Source organism: Nipponia nippon, unplaced genomic scaffold (assembly GCF_047370975.1).
Source record: "Nipponia nippon isolate SJK-2023a ecotype South Korea unplaced genomic scaffold, ASM4737097v1 scaffold_18, whole genome shotgun sequence".
In the NCBI taxonomy this organism is placed as follows: domain Eukaryota; kingdom Metazoa; phylum Chordata; class Aves; order Pelecaniformes; family Threskiornithidae; genus Nipponia; species Nipponia nippon.
In genome coordinates, this window is record NW_028262334.1 from 6,651,946 (window position 1) to 6,670,929 (window position 18,984).

At 37.4% G+C, this 18,984-nt stretch overlaps 1 protein-coding gene across 6 annotated transcripts in view; it reads left to right on the forward strand.

Moving 5' to 3' along the window:
• ADGRD1 (adhesion G protein-coupled receptor D1) overlaps nucleotides 1–18,984 on the forward strand; it is a 175,212-nt gene that overhangs the window by 29,695 nt on the left and 126,533 nt on the right. For all 6 annotated transcript variants that reach the window (XM_087754595.1, XM_087754600.1, XM_087754598.1 and 3 more), the window contains 9 exons: nucleotides 1,302–1,481; nucleotides 2,690–2,944; nucleotides 6,503–6,567; nucleotides 7,351–7,506; nucleotides 10,312–10,371; nucleotides 11,620–11,737; nucleotides 12,676–12,786; nucleotides 14,577–14,652; nucleotides 18,085–18,226. In XM_087754595.1, coding sequence (XP_087610721.1) covers nucleotides 1,302–1,481; nucleotides 2,690–2,944; nucleotides 6,503–6,567; nucleotides 7,351–7,506; nucleotides 10,312–10,371; nucleotides 11,620–11,737; nucleotides 12,676–12,786; nucleotides 14,577–14,652; nucleotides 18,085–18,226 — 1,163 coding nt within the window. The remainder of the gene's footprint in view (nucleotides 1–1,301; nucleotides 1,482–2,689; nucleotides 2,945–6,502; nucleotides 6,568–7,350; nucleotides 7,507–10,311; nucleotides 10,372–11,619; nucleotides 11,738–12,675; nucleotides 12,787–14,576; nucleotides 14,653–18,084; nucleotides 18,227–18,984) is intronic.

Consider the following 18,984-nt stretch of genomic DNA (forward strand, 5'->3'; position numbering starts at 1 on the left):
GTGACGTTAAAATCTCAGCTGAGCTCTGAGCAACCAGATCTAGCTCTGAAATTGGCCCTGCTTTGAGCAGGCAGTTTAGACTTGGTGATCTTCAGGGTCGTTGCCAACTTAATTCATTGTGATTCTTTGTGGCAAGACCTCTTCCACTTCTGTACTTCATAAACTTTTTCTCAACCTTCTCTGAACTCTGGTTTTATTGTTAGCACTTCGTACTATAAATTCTGAGATGAACATTTTTAGGAGCTGTTTAGTCGAGCCATTTTCTTTGTAATTGCATTTGACCGCAGAACCTCTACAGCAGAGCCACTATGAACTTCTGAAGCGCGAGGGAGGTTTGATTTGCTACTTGTGTTTCAGTCAAGCCTTTTGAGGTAACCTTTATTAAAGAAACAAGCCACCTTACAGAAATCGTATTTCTTCACTAATGTGCAATCTGAAGAGCTCTTCAGTTTTACAGTATAATAGTAAAATTTAATGTGAATTGAACAGGATTATTTGTGGACAAAGATAATCACATGTGCACTTGCAGGATTGCACTTGCATTTTGGGAAGAATTCTTTGATTTCTGTGTAGGTGGGGACCTCAGGATTTTCACTGTGGCTCTGCATATGTCGCTGTCCCTTTCTTTTACATTGGTTCTTTGCTTTCAGCAATTATTGGAGCACTGAAGTGTGAAAACACAGGTAATAACATGCTTAGAAGAATTAAAGTGTAATTAGCAATGGGTGATACTCAATAAGCGTGGGCATGCTGGCAGCCAGTTAGCGCATCAGTAGCTTGGAAGCAGTCAATGTACTATTTCTAGCTCTGCTGGCATTTGGTGAACATCAAAAAAACATGTAGATGCTGTTGGAGGATATGGAGAGATGAGAGCAACTTGTGTTTTGAAATAAGCGAAGATCACAGCAGGAAAAGGGGTTCATCACAGGAAGGTGCGAAGGGTAAGGAGACAGGAGATAAAGCAAAGGGAATGGAAGCATGAATCTGTAAGAAAAAAAAACTTAATTACTCTTAATGCTCAAAGAATTTTAGTTTTAACTGAGAGAAGCTACTCAGGAAGCAATGATTGCTACTATGTCCTGGGTATGCGCATGTGATGCGAAACCAAGGAAGAGATGTTTATTTGGTTTAAACTGTTAGAGCATTGTTGATTTTAAAAATGCTGTCCTTGTTTATGCTAGCAGATGATCTGTCCTCAAAAGCATTCCCACTCTCTGTATTCTATGGTATTGGGAAGTTTTAATTGCACTTCCCCCCCCACCCACCCCCCATTAAAATCTCCTCTCACTTGCTTTCATCAGGAGTAACATTTTCCTTTTTCTGGAAGACTCAAGACCAGCAGGCTAAGTTTCTCCCTGCCTCTGGTGGACAAGTAATTTCCAGTGGTTTCAAAATCTGTTCAAATGAAGGTGAAGGCTCAGTGGAATTTTACACCCGTGGGAATGCAATGATGAAGTGGAAAGCAAGTTTTAGTCCACCAGGTAAAGCTGATAATTTTTTTTATTAACTTCTTTGTTATATTTTACTTTACTCTTGTGGAGAGATGTAGTGGTAAGAGCACAACTTCAGGAAAGAGAAGTGGATATGTAAAAATAGCTACAGAGCTCTGTGCTCGAGAATTCTCTTGATGGAGGGAGGGAGAGAAAATGTACGAACAGAAAAACAAGTGATACTGTGTTATAGAATATTTGCCATTCAGTAGCAGTCCTCGGACTCGACTTCCAGTTGTTTCTGAAGTGGAACTCTTATTGACACCAGTAGATTAATGAGTGCTTAGATGGAAACATGAATGAAGAATGCAGGTTAATCCCTGACAGTTCTCAGTATATTCTAAAACTGGATACGTGCGCTGTCCTCTACTGCCCCCTAAATTAAGACTTTATTTGGTAACTATCTAACTGGGTGTTTAGTGCTTTGGTCATTTTGTTATCTGTTGAGTGTCAAGTTTTGTATGCCATGGCATAGTATTAATAAACATTTTGGTATATTACATATCTTACCGCTTCTATCTAAACTGTGTATTGTTGGGGAGCAGTATTACCTAGTGACTGGAAGAAATTCTGATCTTCTAGTAGTGCCGATGTCAGTCGCTAAATCTTTTGTTGCCTTAATTTGGCTACCTGTATATTGGTAAAATAGGACTTTCTCACCTCGTAGTAGCAGAGTTTTATAAAGCTTAATAAATCAGTTTAGAAGTCTTATTTTAAGAGAATAGCTGCTATATGGTAAGAATAATCCACACATTTGTGGATTATCCAATCCAAGTGAAAATTAATATTATGCTTTTAGCTTCTCAAGTATAACAAAGAAACTGTGGCAACTTTTTAATTAGTCTGCTTGCTTGTTCTCCAGTTCTTGCAGTCTTTATGCAGTTCTTGCTGAGTTAAGTTTTGAGACAGTATTGAAGAGACTTCAAATCTTGGCCAATAACACTTAGCAAGTGTAATTTATGAAACTGCAGTGAGCCCAAGTAAGAGTTCAGACAAAAGCTAACAGGCATTCTGCCAAAGTATGGGCTTCCCCATGGGTATAAAGATTAATATACATGACATCAGCATTCCATAATTCACTCTTAGCGCTTCCTATACAGCTCTATAGCATTGCACAAGTCAGCAAAAACTTACTGAACAGGAAAGACTCTAAATGGAATTGATTCATGGATTTTGCTGTGACTTCCAATGTTTTGCAGGTCCTTATTGGACTCATATTCTCTTTACTTGGAAATCAAGAGAAGGACTGAAAGTCTACGTCAATGGAACTCTAAACACAACTGATCCAGATGGGAAAGTTTTCTATGATTACGGAGACCCCAGTGCAAATCTACTGACTGGGACAGAGGGGGATCAAACTAAGCGCTATGTGAATGGGGCATTTGATGAATTCATTATATGGGAGAGGGCACTCACCCCCAATGAAATTGAGCAGTACTTTACAGCTGCTATTGGTGAGTATATGCACTGTTGTCATAATTCGTCTTCTGTAAAGATGCTGACTTAAAAATGTTTAGTGTGTAGGATGTGTGTTCATTTTACATCTTTCAGCTATCGAACGTAATTTTTAGAGGCAGAAAAAGTCAGGTATGAATGTCACTGAAGTGCTCAACTGTCTTTGGATGCGCAGACTTTTTATCCTGGGTTCTAGCTCCTTAAAAATGTTGTACAAAGATTACCAAGACCTGAAGTATCCAGCCATTGTTAGATCCCCTAGGATCAAGACAAGAGGAGCAATAATTAGGCTTGAGGCAGAACAGCATTAGGAAAGACTGACTCCGGATTTCTAACTTGCACTCTGGTTGTTTTGTAACTTAGAGCCAAGTCCCTCAGTGTATTCCAGCAGATGTGGCTAATAATGGTTATCTCTGCAGTTCCTGGAACAACAAAGATTTATTAACTCATGTGTGCTTGTGAACTAAAAAGAAAGATACCAGCTGAAATGTAATATAAAAGGCAAAGAATCAGGATTAGAACAAAGACTTAGAAGACTGGCCAGTAAACCCTGTCAGTTGTTCTATGTACCTTTAGAATAAACTTTTCACTACAAGAAAGGCTGTTGCTATTAAGTGCTTATGTGAGTAGCAATTAGAAAACATCCATCTTGGGAATAAAGCTATGGGGCATCTGGAACATTTGGCTTCACTGGCAGTTTCCCTGCTTTCATTTATTCTTACTAGGTTACTGAGAGCTAAAGCAGTTACACCCGTAACTCTTGTGCTTTTAAACCCATGGGAACCATTTTCACAACAGAAACTCTTTGAATAGCACAGAACTTCTGATACGTGCCTGGAAATGAGAATGTATGTCTTTGGGACTTCCAGGTTTGATTATAGCAATCAAATATATACAAAATATATTTTACCAAAAAAGAAAATATAAACTAGTTTATGTAGAATTGAAGTCACTGAAAAAGAAAATTATCCATCTGGTATATAATGAAGCAATCTATTTGCTTTGCCACACAAGTAATAGCAATTGCGCTCAAGTTTTTTATTTTAAAACGTTTTTATTTTAAAAAGTGATTCCTATGAAAGTCTTCAAAAATTCGGATTGGGAGAGTATTCATTTGATACAGGAAATAGTTTTAAAACCTTAAAAAAAAAAAAGAAAAAAAAAAGAGGAAGTTTTATTACCTTTATAACGTTCTGGTCATGTTGGAAAAAATGCTTTTGTATTTGGCTGTTGTATCTTTCACAACAATCTAGGGTTACTACAACATTATCCAACTCAAAGCTACCATAAATCACATTCTTTGATTTAGTGTAATTCAAGAAGAATGTTATGTTGCTAAACTCAAGAGCAGTAGATTTTCAAATTGACCTGATCCATCTATAAGTGTGCCCTGTTTCACTGTCAGAGAAGTATGACTTATATAAATACAAAGAGAACTCTTTTTTTTTTTTTTAACCCCTTGAATTCTTGTGAACTCACAGCAACCATACTCTGAAGCCCTCCACCCTCCCATCTTCACTCTAACTAATAATCAAGGCATCACGGAAAGCTCTTTCCACAAATGTAAATCCTGTTCAGGACTTAACTTTCTACTTCTTTCCTCTATGCTTTGGTTTGGAAAGAGTCTTACTGAGGCTCAAAATATCTGGTTGCTGGACATTAATGCTTGTAGCTGGCTTTGAAACATTGCAGAAAGAGTTGGGCCCACGGATTCTGCTAAAGTCTAAATTTTTAGAGAGTTGTACAGAATTTTGCCTGTATCCTGCCTTTCAATCCCTGCTGATTTTTAGAAGGCCGTATAGCAAACTCACTGATTTATATATTGAGATGTTTATGCTGTGTGCTTTTGTGAGTTTACTGCAATTTGCATGACATTAGGTGTTCACAGGTTTTCGGGGTCATCTGGAACTATCAATTTTCTGTGAAAAATAAATTTCTAGCCTCTTAATTGAAAGTGAAGCTTGATGTGTATTTTCTAGGGGCTTAGGAATTAAAATGTAAAGGGATGCCAGGTATATATATTTTTTTTGTAAGTGTGAAGAATTTCAAGCCAATATTATTTTATAGTGCTCAGGAGATTTGGAGCACTTGAGAAATGTGGAATATTCAATTTTTTGCTTTTTCCTTCAAAGTAGTGGACTGATCGGACTTTATAAAATTACCAATTTGATGGATGAAGTTAGAACATTCTCAGAGGAAGCAATGGATACTACAATATTAATCAACATAGTAAACAAGTTATTCTTGGTATCTATTTTTTGACTTTGGAGAACTTAAAGCAGGGTTCAAGCTGGGCTAATGTGGTTTGACATAAGAAACTTAATAGGACAGCCTGTTTTTTAATAGAATCATGTTCTTTTTGGATCCGTGAGAAAAACGTGTCCAATATATGCAACTGCTCTTTGATTGTGCTGACATACCACACCCCCAGCGAATATAAATTCTTAGTAAGACGTAGATTAGAAGAAAATTTTATTTCTGTATCACAAATGACCAATAAATCCCTTTGCACAGAAAAGAACCAATATTTTTAAAATGGAGCAACTGGAAACCATCCAAAATTGAGTTTATTCTTTCTGTCTCAACAAATCACTTATGACATGCTCATATGGTAATTTTCAATGGATATAGTGCTAGTGGGTGATATTTATTAGTAAAGTCTGATTAATAGCAACCTCACTGTTGCTTGAAATCAACTTACAAACACCTAATAGAGACATTATGTATAATATGCTCAAACTACTAATGAAGGTTGTATTTTGACTCCTTCACCCCTGTTATTTGTTTTATGCAAAACTAGCATGCCCCAAAAGCTTGAGTATACCACCGTTTCTACCGATGTTCTTTTATTTGAGGGTGCCTTAGTTTTGCTGCAAGCAACAAAAATATTTCTATTGGCTTTCTTAAAGTTTTTTTTTTTTAACGTGGAAAAGTCTTTCTGAACTTGCCTTCCTGGGTGTGATTTTGTTTGGCACTCAAGCAATTTAGACTCCATATATAAGTAAACATTATCATTTGGAGGTCATAGCTGAAACATTAGTCTCGTTTTTTTCCAGTGTCTGTATGTTCCCAGTCCCAGTTTATCACATATACAGAAATACAGCAAGGTTGTATATGAAATTGTCAGAAGTGCCTACAGATTATTATTTATTTATGATAAGACATAGGATTTTTTTTTTTTTTAATTTTCCCTAAATACTTCACATAAATGTTGAGGGAAGAGTTAGAGAAGGAGGACGGATACCGATGTTTTAATTGCACAGTTGTCCTTTATTTATTGAGATATAACACTCGAAACTTCCTGTTTGCAAACAAAGGTTTAATTTTAAGTGTTTAAGACTTAGACTAAATTGCAAGGCTCATCTATATAAAGATGATGAAATAAAATTGATGAGAGAAAATCAGTAAATGAAATTCTTTAAGCAAGCCTGACTAGCTACCGTACTGCAAATAAGTAAAATGTACAGAACAGCAAATTATGTTACTTTCAGTTAGAACTGATTCGGCCTGCAGTGGGAATATCAGATTTGTTAACACTCGTGTATTTATTTCCCCAGGTGTGCAAGTTTTGCTTTCTTCAACGCTTCCGTGGTCTGTGATGACAACCACTACAAAACCTGTGGTAGGACAGTCCTCATAACTCTTTTCTATAATGTCAGAATGTGTATATATTACAGAGTTACAAACCCTCTTCACTTTACAGTTTTATTAGTGGCACTTAGTACCCCAATTATAAACATTTTCAGGTATGCATAGGGAGAATTTTTAGCCACGATGGGAGTACTACAGAACTTTTAATGTAGGACAGATAAAGGAAATTCATTGTTAAATAAAAATATATTCTATCTTAAAAAACAAAAGGACAAAATGTAGAAACTTCTGAAGTATTTCAGTGAACTTTGAAGATATAGGACATTCAAAAAGATTTTGCTAATTTTTCCTCTTACTTCCATTAAAATTAGAAAAAAATTCCCACCATAATAACAAAACTAGTTTTCATCTGTTTAGTAAATGCTTAATGAAAAAGATCTAAATAAAATTAATTTTTCATATGCAGAGTACATACAATTAGCTGTAATCAGCCTACATGCAATTAGCTGTTGCAGTGTATTTTCACTTTCTTGCTATCTGCAGTGTGAAAGTTCTATTAGTTTTCTTCTTGTTCACAGAGGCTTTCAGGAAACCATGGCAGATAGGACCTGAATTGCTAATGAAAAAATGCAGCTGTGCCTGCGTATTCTGTTTATCCTATCTATCTGTGTGCTTTCCTTTTCCCTTGGCTTATGTAGCCTCCTGCGTGTAACCACAGGAGTCTGCTATGCCTCAAACTGCCTTTTGGGCTAAAACAATAAATAATGACTGCCATGTGGAAAAATTTCTGATGGGTTGTACCTCTCTCCTGTAGCTCTCTACAAATGCTTATCGTCCCATTATAACTAACCTGACCGAGGAGAGAGGGAACTTCCGCTCCCCCAACACCATGCTGGGCTACCTGGAGAACGTGTCCTTCAGTTTGCCCAACACATCCTTGTCAGAAAATACTGCTCTAAGCCTGACAGAGGTAAGTGTCTTTCACATATGTGTGTGGAGCCAGATGACCCTGAAATTTCTCCAGAAGCTGGAATATCGAATGCAGCTTTGAAAGTTTTTTGCTGATTGCAGAAAATACGTATGAAAAAAGCAGTAGCTATTTTAGGAAGTAGCAGAAGGTGAGCTTCAACCAGAGAAAATAGTTTAAAGACCTCATTAGTTCTTGGGGATATTATTTAATGCATAAATTGTAAATACCTGGAACCATGACCACATATCAAAAGTAATTATTTGGTTGAGCAGGAAACAGAGGAGGAGAAAATAATTTGTTAATTTTTTTCAGCTGCAAGTGTATCCAATGAAGAATATAGAATTCTGGAAAAAAAAAAATCAGCATTTCTCTGCATGGCCGAGCTGATCCAAAATGCAGCAGAGTTTGACAGTCATCTGTCAGGTGCAGGACATAGAGACACTATAATCAGGGTAGCGAAAGCAGCAAAATGGAGGCATGCATGAGCTAATAGCAAACTAACTTGAATGCAGGGAGCACTCTAGTTGCGGCTGTATCAGCCTGGCCCCGGCTAACTGCCCAAGTGTAAACTTATGATCTTTGAGATTCACACCTGCACTAGAGGGTTAAAAAGTTAAATTACTGCGGTCTGCCCAACCTTTTGTTAGTGTTTATTTCTCCTGTAGTAAACAGAGGGCAAGCTGTGCCTCTCCTTCGGCTTCTCTTTTGCAAAGTCATGCGTTATTCTTGCTGGACTCTGCAATGGCAGAGGCACACACCCTGCTCTACCAGTTCTGTGTTGGAGGTGGAAAGCTGTGGGAGAGGGCCTGTTCGTGATGGTGGCGTCCTTAGCTTTTGTGAGTTAATAGCTTTATCTTGCACCCAGTTCCAATTACAGCCAGGACCCCTGCGTAGACGTATCACAAATCTCTACTGAAACTGGTTCATAGAAAGATCAGGTCCAAAGCTTGACTGAGTAATTTATTTTTATTTAAGCTAATCCACAAAGAAGGAAAAAAAAACCAAAACGCGTTTTCTGCAGTCTGAGCTGAGGACAAAGTGTCATGTTCTGCTAACGTAAAGTTAGCCTTCTGTAAAACGATGGGCATCTCATTCCCTGATTTCAGCAGGCTAGAAAGCTATTATTACAGTAATCAGCTCTGGCCTCACTAGTGATTGTTCCTTTAAGCCTGTGGGTAATACCAGGGTGACAAGGATTATTTACTCAGACAAACAATATAAATAAATGCTTCTGAAAACTACACGGACAGCAATTGATAGTTTGTGTTAAAAGCTTAGCATTTGCAAACTGTAAAGCTTGGGTTTCATGGATCACAGTTTAATATGTAGCAAAAACCCTTCTAAAAATCTCTAGTACATTGTTTCCTTTGTTTTGCTGAAAATTTTGTGTGGGCTCCAAATTGAAAATGGATCATCATCCTGTCAGATATCGTACCTGTTTCCCACATTGTTTCAGTTGCCATTTGGTTGCTCATTCATGCTATCTGATACTGCTTTGTGTGCCATGAAAGTGATTTGCAGACAGAAATGTGGGACATGCTTATCTTTAGCAAAGCTATTTTGGGAAGTAAACACAAGAGAGTCCTGATCATACATAGAGACTCTGTCATTTGTCTGAGTGATGGTTAGGCTTTGTATTGTCTGCAGCTAATTCCTTGAAAGACAGGCACTGAGCACGCATGCTATTTTCTGTAAAGTTATCTCTGTCCTGATTGTCATATGCATCGCGGCACAAGAAAATTTGATTTAAGTGATATGCAATAAATGTTCTGATTACTGACACACATTTATAATGCATTGCTTCTGACAAATCTGACGTGTTTTCTGTTATAATGCTGCTCTGCTCAGTAGCTCCAGCACTCCTGCTTTCCCTCCCTTTCCCGTGGTCTAACACATCCTTTTTGGAGTAATTCTGGAGTGATGCTGTGACCTGAAAAGAGATACTCACTGAATGCTCTGGGCAATTTGGGCTGGGTCCTGGGTTTAGGATAACTTCTGTGCACGACAGGTGGAATTCCACACTGAATGTTTGAGAGGGGCTGCAAGGTTTGCGCTGCCCAAAAGTACGCTCATATAGCAAAGCTTTGGTACTGCCCGATGTATTAGGGCTTGTAAAATTATGCTTAGAAAAGTCTTGCGGCTTTCTTTTACATTTCTCAGTGGAACTTTTCTATATTCAGTTGGTGCTTTTAAGACATTTTAACAGAGAAGCTTAAGCAGGAGATGTGCAGTTTTTTCTTTTCATTTTCTGCACTCTCTTTTCTCCTCCTTTTATTTGTCTTCATCAACAAGACTCCTTAGGACAGGGACTGTATCATGCTGAGCACTTGAACAGTGCCCACCATGAAAGACCTTGACCTCAAAAACAACCTTTAAGTGCAAAAGTTAAGCAGATAATAAATGGTACAAGTGGTGGGACCCAGATATTTAATTAGTGCTGTTGAAACATCTAGTCATCGAAGACTAAAAGAGGTATTAATGTCATGCGTTTAGATAAAATGGGAAAATAAGTTCACTTTAGTCTTAGTTCCAGTGATGTCACCTCGACTGTAGTATAACGATTGCACTTTGGGAGTTTCACAGTGGTGTTACTTCTAATAAATAAACTATCACTTTAAGATGTCACCATACAGAACACGATGAGAGTGCTGGCAGGTAGAGGTGAATCTGTGACTTGAATGAAAATGGGCTTGTCATCTTAAAATAAACCTAAGACAATCCTAGCAGAGGTGTGCCTTGGATCCTTACCAGGAGATGTTGCTGATTAATAAATAATCAAGTAATAGAGTTTTATTTATCTTTTAGGCATTTTTAAAAGCTATTGAAGACTTTCTGTTATTGCCCAGCCAGACTGATGTACCAGAGGTAAGACAAATGGGCTTAGATTTGTAGGTTACTTTGGTTGCATAACTTCACACGGATAGTAATGAAACTGCTTGCCTCTATTATCCTTCTTGTTAGGACTTTCTGTCAGTAAGACTTACTTATTTTCTCATATGTCACTTTCATATTTGCCGTAAAGATCCACAGACAAAACAATCAGGTTGTTTTCTTTTATGTGTTTTAAGGGAACTTTTTCTGCTGCGATTTCCACATATTTCAGGATGAATGAAATGAAATTGTACTTATAAAATGAGATATTGTTACTAAAGTAAGTGTTTAATCACTCCTTTTTTAGCACTGGACTTTGATATTTAAAAGTTGACATTTGTTTTGCAGATTGATGTTTTTCAGTACAAGTGAAATACGCAGTAGTGCTTACCTGTTCAGTGAACTGAAGCTTTGAGAGAGATTAAGCCTAATATAGGGAAAAGTAACTTGTATCGATGTTCTTTTTCTTCTAGTCTACCTTTAAGAGTGCAGAGAAATACTTGCAGCAGGAACCCAGGAATTTCCTGAGATTTTTGTTTGAATCTTAATGGAGCACAGATTGCAGAAGAGAGAGCTTTTAAACTGAGAGAAGGAGAGGCTAAAGTGAATTAAGTTCTCGCTGGAGCCTAAAATGCTTTTAAGAGAAAAAGATGTCTAATTGATTTAAGTTCTTGGACTAAATTCCTTTATCATCTCTGATGTAAATAGACTTCAGATAAAATAGATTTCTTTTTCATTGAAACATGCGTTCACTCTGAGATTTTATGGATCAAGTTTCAACCTCGAGGGTTGTTTTCCAGGGGTCATATAAACACTTCTAAAGTAGCTTTATACTGGGAACCATTTTGAGAAAGATGAAAGAAAGGCCAAACTGTAGTGTCTCAGCTTATATTCTGATAAAGGTCTGATACCGGTCTTTATATACTGTCAAAATAATGTGCTCAGTTCTTGGCCTCATTCTGCTGATTCCTGAGTGTAATTGACTGTCAAATGCTGGTGAGAGCAGAGAGTCATTGGGAGACATTCTATAAAACATAGTATTTTATAAGGTCAGGCTCTAGGTGACATCAATTTGTGTAACATTTTATCCACTATATGTGAAAAAGGTTGTGGAGAAAGTCACATTTGACTTTGGATGGTTGACTGATGAGTCACTCAGGAATTTAACATGGCACCTTGGCATTTTGTGCTATGAACTGCAATTTCTTTTGTTGTACAGCCTTCTCTTTCTTCTTCCTCCAGACCACTCACATATTTGGAAGTTTAATTCAAACTATTGACAGTGTGATGGCTCATATGACGTGCAATCTGGACGAAAACTCGTTACCTTTAACTGTTGAGGGCTCGTCATCTGTGGCAGGTAGGCTTTAGCAGAAATGTTCTCTCTGGACTGTCTGGGTGTCCTAAATGTTTCTGTGCTTGCAGCTGCTCCTTTGCCAACATGAAGGAGGAAATCAAACCAGATAACTTTCTCTTTTGAATACAAAACAGTGTTTTAGTTTTAGAAAGATGACTGTGCAGTTAGTCCAGAGGTAATCAGCCTGACTGTACTTGAACTTCCTTGAGGTTATTTGGGGAGGGGTTTAGAATGTGAATTCTATGAAATGAATCTAGTAATACTATACTATACTGTACTAATTGGCAGTTAAATGGCCTAGAGCTCTTACGCAGCACTTTGAATTTGCAGATGTCTGGATGCTAGAAAACCTTAATTTTGCAAGGATTTTACAAGAGATTGCAAATAGTAGGAATAGTTTTGACCTTTTAGGATAATTTTATTTTACTGCTGTGTAGCATCCTAGCACCCTAATTTCATCTGCGTCTTTGGATGCTACAGGTAGAAAAGGTAATTTGTCTGTTCTGGCATTCTGCTCTGCCTTTTTGAGACCTGTGTGAGGGGGCAAATAACCTGAGCAGACACCAGTACCATTAATCACTGCACGTAATCTCTTGGACACTGGCATTCTCAAATGGAGCAGTGGAGGTCTGAAATAACGGCTTCAAATGTCAGTGGAAGAGTGTGTTATCAATCTGGTTTGCTTGCCCTGGTAAGCTCAGTATTTGAGCATGGGTGAAGTGATCCATGGTATATTAACAGTGTGCGTACCACCTTCTCTGTCATAACGGAGTCAGATATAAAAGGCAATTTTATACTTGGGGAATTTACTATCTTTTCTGCAAACATCCGGGGTTTTAAATTCAAGACTTGCAATAGCTCTTAGGGAAGTCTAGTTGAATAGTCAAGTAGGTTGTAGAGACTATTGATTTTATCATGTTTTTGTCTGGCTTACCACACAGATTACACCTTGGTCAAAATGCATCCTCAGACTCTGAATTTGTCTCACTATCGATTTCCATCTCGAGGACAGAGTTATATTTCCATTCCCAGTGAAGCTTTTCATGGAAAAGGTAAGGAAAAATCTAAAGGGAGGAGAAGAGTCATGTAAACAGGGTATCCATAAAAGGATTTTTCTTGAAAACAGGTTTTGATTTGCTTTTATTTTTCCAAGTAACCGATTTGAACACTGTTGATCATAATGGTTCTAAAGAAGCAGCAGTTTTCCTGTCATACTATGAATGATTAATGTGGTAGAATTTTTGTATTACTTGAATTAATCTTGAATAATACAGCTGGGCCACAGAGACTGAAGCCATTTAATTTTGACATCTTTTTACATCAGAGAAGCCATAATTTCATAAATTATTTTTAATCATCTGAACTGATTATTTTTAAGGAATTCCAGAATGTCAGATCAGGTATTACTTATCCCATCACGCAAAATTGCTCTTAAAATGTTGTATGGAATTAAATTAGTAAATGACAGGTTTAAGCAACAGCAGCTACAGAAACAGAAGGAAGATGTAAACTACAGTCAAGGCAAAAAGGCAAAACTCAAGAGATCCATACCTACGCTAAAATTTTAATAATCTCAAAAGGAATGTATGTCAAAAATCTGAAGCTTTAGTCAAGACTCTAAAATAACAATGTTTGAAGTTAATTATCTATCTTTTAATTAGGGATTGAAGGAACCTATTTACAAAAACATCTGACTGCATCCTCAAATCTTTGAAAATCTGACCTGTGTGCCCTAAATTGCAACCCATGGAATTTATACACCCAGAGACCTTTCCGCAGTCACCTCTGTTGAAGGAAGGTTGATCCCTATTCATAAAGTGCAAAGTTAGCTGCAGATAACCTGCAGTGAGAAATACTCTAATAATTACTGAACTGTCTACCTGATTTGTGATGACAGCTTTGTTTCTTTGCACTGGCAGGGGGCTCTGGCTGGAAACTTGACTGCAAGTGCTCTGAGGCTTGAATAACTATAATTACAAACCAACTTGTAATGCCAAAAATAGCATGTGAGAGGACGTTTTTTCCTTGTTTTTTCCTTTCCCACTTATAAAGTCTCTCACCATGCAGATCTTTTTTTTTTTTTTTTTTTTTTTTTTTTTTTTTCTTCTTCAGAACATTATCATGCTTGGTATCCTGAGATGATCCAGCCCATTAAATGTTTAACTCTTTTTCCAGCTAAAGCTCACTTCTGAGCAATTTTAGCCTTCAGGCCACACTTCTACACTGTCCAAATGAGCTAACTTAAAAATTTATTATTCCACCTTAAACAGTAGACACTATAAATACTTGGAACCCAGCAAAAGGGATAGTGAGAGAAATGTGTGTGGCTGACACTTAGAAAACACACATCTATGTCTTCACTCAGATGCTGGAGTACCCATAAATACTTGGAATGCAGGCAGCAAACAGACAACCAAAGTGGAAACTGCTTGCCTGTGTTTGAGTTTCATAAACTGCCAGTTAATGTAGGTGGTGGTGAAGTAGCCTTGAGATTACTGTAGCTACCATTGCGACATTGACTCTGGTATGTCATGCGACCCTTTCTAGTGCTATGTGGGGGATTTATAATTGACAACTGATTACTTTAACAACTTATTTTGGAAGTACAGTTGTGCAGGGCAAGTATCCTTCTATTTTACGTTTGATGTCTCTCTCCTGTGCCATCCTGCAAGATGTTCATACTTTTTCACTTAAAAGAATAATCAGAAATCTGCTAAAGCAAAGATATGAAAGTCTACAGAAGTCAAGGCTCTTAATTAACATGGAGTTTCAGGTCTAGGAGAGAAGTGTCTCTTGCTTACAACTGCTGCTCTGAGGAATAACCCCTGTTCCCTTTTCACAGCTTGGATTACCATTGTTGGCCTGCTTTACCATAACATGCACTATTTCTTTCGTAATATCAACCCTATGGATACCAAGTAAGTATCTCAGACCTCTCATGGTGTAACACCTTGTTTGTTACCTTAGTGATACACCTTTGTAACAGTCATGTCATTATCAACTGTAAATAAATTATGAGCCATAATCCTGATGCTGCAATATTGAGGATATGTAGTCATTAACTAGAGAGAGATTAAAGCTTACATTAGATGTTTTACTTTATGTTGCAGTAAAATAGGTTCCCGTAGCGACATGTTTGTCTTTCTTTGTCTTCTCCTTCCATTCATCATATCTGGTATTAGAATTTTATAATTTTGTCTCATAAAAGGAAATTACATCTTTTCTCCTGACACACATAAAGATAAACCTTACACTAAAATGAAACCAGTAAGAAAACATAACATCCCTCTTTAGATAAAATCTGAATCCTAATCCTAGAAACCTGTAAAGTAATTTTACAACAGGAGATCAGGCAATGCTTAAAAGACCTTTTGTTTTATATGCTGCATCGGTGAAATCATTAGCAGATAAGATAAAGTAAATGCAGAGCTGTATACCTCTTGGCAATATAGTTCCCCAGGGAATTTTGCAAGGCCATTCATGTAAATCATTACACTTTCCTTTTAAGCTAGTATGACTTTATGTTTTTACTTGATCTGCACTGGGGTATGTAGATTAGCTTACACTTTCTCTCAGTCTTTTCCAATCTGTGACTTTTTGGTGTGTTTATGACAGCAGAAGGAAAGATGCAGCATCTCGGCTGTCATGAATGTCAGGGATTGCCTCCCTGTCTTTACATACAGCTCTATGGAAGGTCACGATTGTGGGAACTCATTTGTGAACTTCAGGGTAAAAAATCCTGGCTTATGACCAGATTGATCACACTGAGATAATCACACAGCTATTATTAAGTGGCATTTTTAACTCAAGTAGCGAGTTGTACTGTTGTTTACCCTGCTCTCTCAAAAAAAGGGCACTTGGCGGGTGGCTGTAAAGGAACTGTGCCATTAATGTGCAGTATTTCTTACTGGCATGAAGAAATAGAGGCAGTAATTTACAACAACTTGTGTTTTTCAAACGAGGATCGGTGCAATTTATTAAGATAATAAACTATAATCTCAACTTCTCAAAGAGAGAAAGAGAATTAATATGGTCTTGACTTAGGCCAAAGTTTAGGAAATGTGATGTGATTAAAGATGCTGTATGTCACTGTGCTGTAATGCATTGTCATAGAGTCTACAGCTCCTGGGGCTCTGATGTAGCGAAATAAGAGAGTTATGTCATCTTTGTGTACATTCTCTGAATTCTGTGGAATAGGACAACCTGGAGACCAATTCCTGTTCCACTGAGTTGTATGTATTTTTATCACTCATTTTTGAGAAGGAAGGATCTGGTCCTGCTGCAATCTTAAAGAGAAACACAAAGACACTGGAGAAGAAACGCCTGCTAGATTTCTATAACTAATCCAAGCTACTTGAACTGTTTGCAGAATGCAATGCACTGCAGAATCACATCTATAAAATTCTAGATGCAGATCTGTCCGAAACAACATCTAAAAAAACTAGTAATACAGGGAATGCAAACTTAGCGATTTTTTTCCCTCTGTGGAATCAAACCCTAGGTATTCATAAAATGTTTTAAAAATAAACATGTAGTTCTCCCCTGCTTGGTTTTCTTTTTTTGTGCTGTACTATTATAACTTTTTTGCTTACATTTCACTAGAATAACAATGTTTTTCCCAGAGTAGTTTGTTTTAAAGACTTTCTTTTTATGTTCCTTCTAGCACTGGGCTAACTTGAACACCTGTAATTTTGAAGCCTGTCCATTTTCTTCCTAAGGGCAATTTTTTTTTTTTTTTCTTTTGTGGTGGAAAGCTAAAACCAAAACTCTTGGAGCTTTTGTGCTATACAGACAGATGACTTCTATTTTCAGACTACATAAATAGCAGTTTCTAAGGGGAGTCAGTTTTGATTCTTTACAAAAAAAAAAATTCAGAAAAAGGTTTTGAGCCCAGCTCTGCTCCCACTCATACAGTTTGTGTAAATCTGTAGTAATCCCACTGAAGGTAACTGGGTGACAGACTCACTGCCATCTAACATCCAGGGCCACAGTGAAGACAGGTTTGTGTATGCAACAGAAAGACTGTTTCTTGCTTGTGCTGACGTTTTTTTTCATGCTTCAAAATTCATCTAGCTCTCTAAAGTTAAAACAGCAGCTAATGGGTGTCGAAAAAATGTTCATCCTGTTAATCTGTGTAGGAGAAATCTCAAAATGTCAGGTGGTGGTCTTAACATTACGAGTCCTTCTCTAAACTTTTCATATCAGGGTAGCAAATTTTGCCCCAAGATTAACAAATTCAATTCATATGCTCGTTACTGGGAGCAGAAGTAATGTCTGATACTGATGTTTTTTTTGTGGTCAGAACTAAGGACTGGTGCTTGGGGTTGTGCTAAATGAGTTCTGTTTTATTTGACCTTGCTGAGGAACGGAATGAAGTTATTTTAATGTCTGACAACTTTTTTTTTTTTCTTGAAAGAAAAACAAGAAACCATTGCAGACAGGTGGCAGATGTAAATAAGATGTTTTTTAATGTGCTTTGTACGCTGGCTCTTCCCAGTGGTGTGCTAAGTTGGGAAACCTACACTGATGGTTAATTTGCCATGGCTCATATTTCTCATAGTAAATACCATTCATTCACATACTGAACAGGTGGATTACAGAGACCATTTTACTCCTGCACAGTTTGTTACTGATACTGTAAAAAATTTTACCCTACAGCCGAATGGATCTTAGTTACTCCTAAATGTGCGAAAATGCCAAAGTCGTAAGTTTTAGCCGAAAGCAGAAATAAAATGGTTCTTAAGTACTGCAAAATTACTTCAGCCTAGGAAAAAAAGTATTACCTGGACTAATCAGATGCTTAGTCAGGTTCAGCTGTTTTTGTGACCTGAGTTACTCTCTAACAAACCTAACTGGACATAATCAATTTTTCAAAGCAAAGCTATAAATTATTTCTAAGTATATTCCTACGTATATGTTTATATGCATTATATATAAGTATGTGTCTTACACACTAATAATGACGTTTACTTAAACAGCCTGAAATCCCCGCAAGTTTTCTCCTCACTTGGATTGCTTTGCTTCGTTAGGTTATTTTTAGATCCCTTACTTTGTAGGATTCTAATTTTCTAAAGCACTTTCAGCAAGGCTTGTAAAGCTTTGCAAAAGAGGAGCAGAATGAAGGAATACTTAAGATATCAATTCTCCTAACGTCTAAAGCTGTTCCCTATACTTTGTAGCTGTTGCTTCTAGTCCTGTAGGATCTTTTGGGGCCGGATCTTGCTCCCCTATAGAAATTCATTGACTTGAATGGAAAAAGGAGGTCCTGTGTTCCTGTTGTTGTGGGTCTTGTGGATGAACTAAAAAACTTTTGTTGTTCTAATTCCTTAATATATTTGTTTCTTTCCAAGGATTGCTGAAGCTGCTGCCTACAAAGGCTATATGATCTCAGCAACCAGTTATCTTATCTCTATCAAAGTGGAACCTCTACCCAAGTTGTCCCACAATCTGTCAGGATTCCCTCTTATTACCATCCAGCTCACCCACAAATTGGTAAGTGAAATGGAAACTACCAGTTTAGGCTATCATCAGGGCTGTTCAAAACTTTGGTGTCTGTGATGACTTTTGTGTTTTGCTTGTAATTTTTGTGGGCGTTTTTAGTAGCAATTCAGATGGTGTTTGTGACTACAATATTATGTTTTTCCAACCATTACGCTTCAATGACTTCCGTTTCCATCACTGCAAAAGGCTGATTAGTGCTCATGTTTAAAAAGCAGGTAAAGTGACAAGTATAGCTTTAGGCCTTTCTGTATGTATCGTTCTATGGATGTGTTTGTGCAGGCTACAATAGGATGGTATGAATTGCTGCTTTCTCATTAGAGCTGTCAAAACCAAGAATTCACTTATGGTTTTTGCTTTTGGTCTTAATCCACACTGAGATAACTGAGGTGTTTTGGATGTTCTCATGAATAAACCTAGAGAAGGAACTCCTCCAAGGACAAATACAAGTATGAAGGGCAGAACAGCTCCTGGGATAGGAGTGAAGCAGGTTCAAATCCCTGTTCTACTGTCAACAGCCCTTTCTAGAGAGTAGAGCATTCTGAATCTGAGAAACGAGACAGGAAATATGAGAATCTGAGAAAACTTGGAGACCAGTTTCATTCAAACTGATCAATTTCGGTAAGACAGTTCAGTTTCACCAAAGCAGCATATGTCAGCAAGAAACTGGAAGAATAGCTGGTTTTGTTTGCTCTTGGAGAAAAAGACATCTCTCTTTGTCTTGTCAGTGGAATGGAGAATAGCTAAGTTCA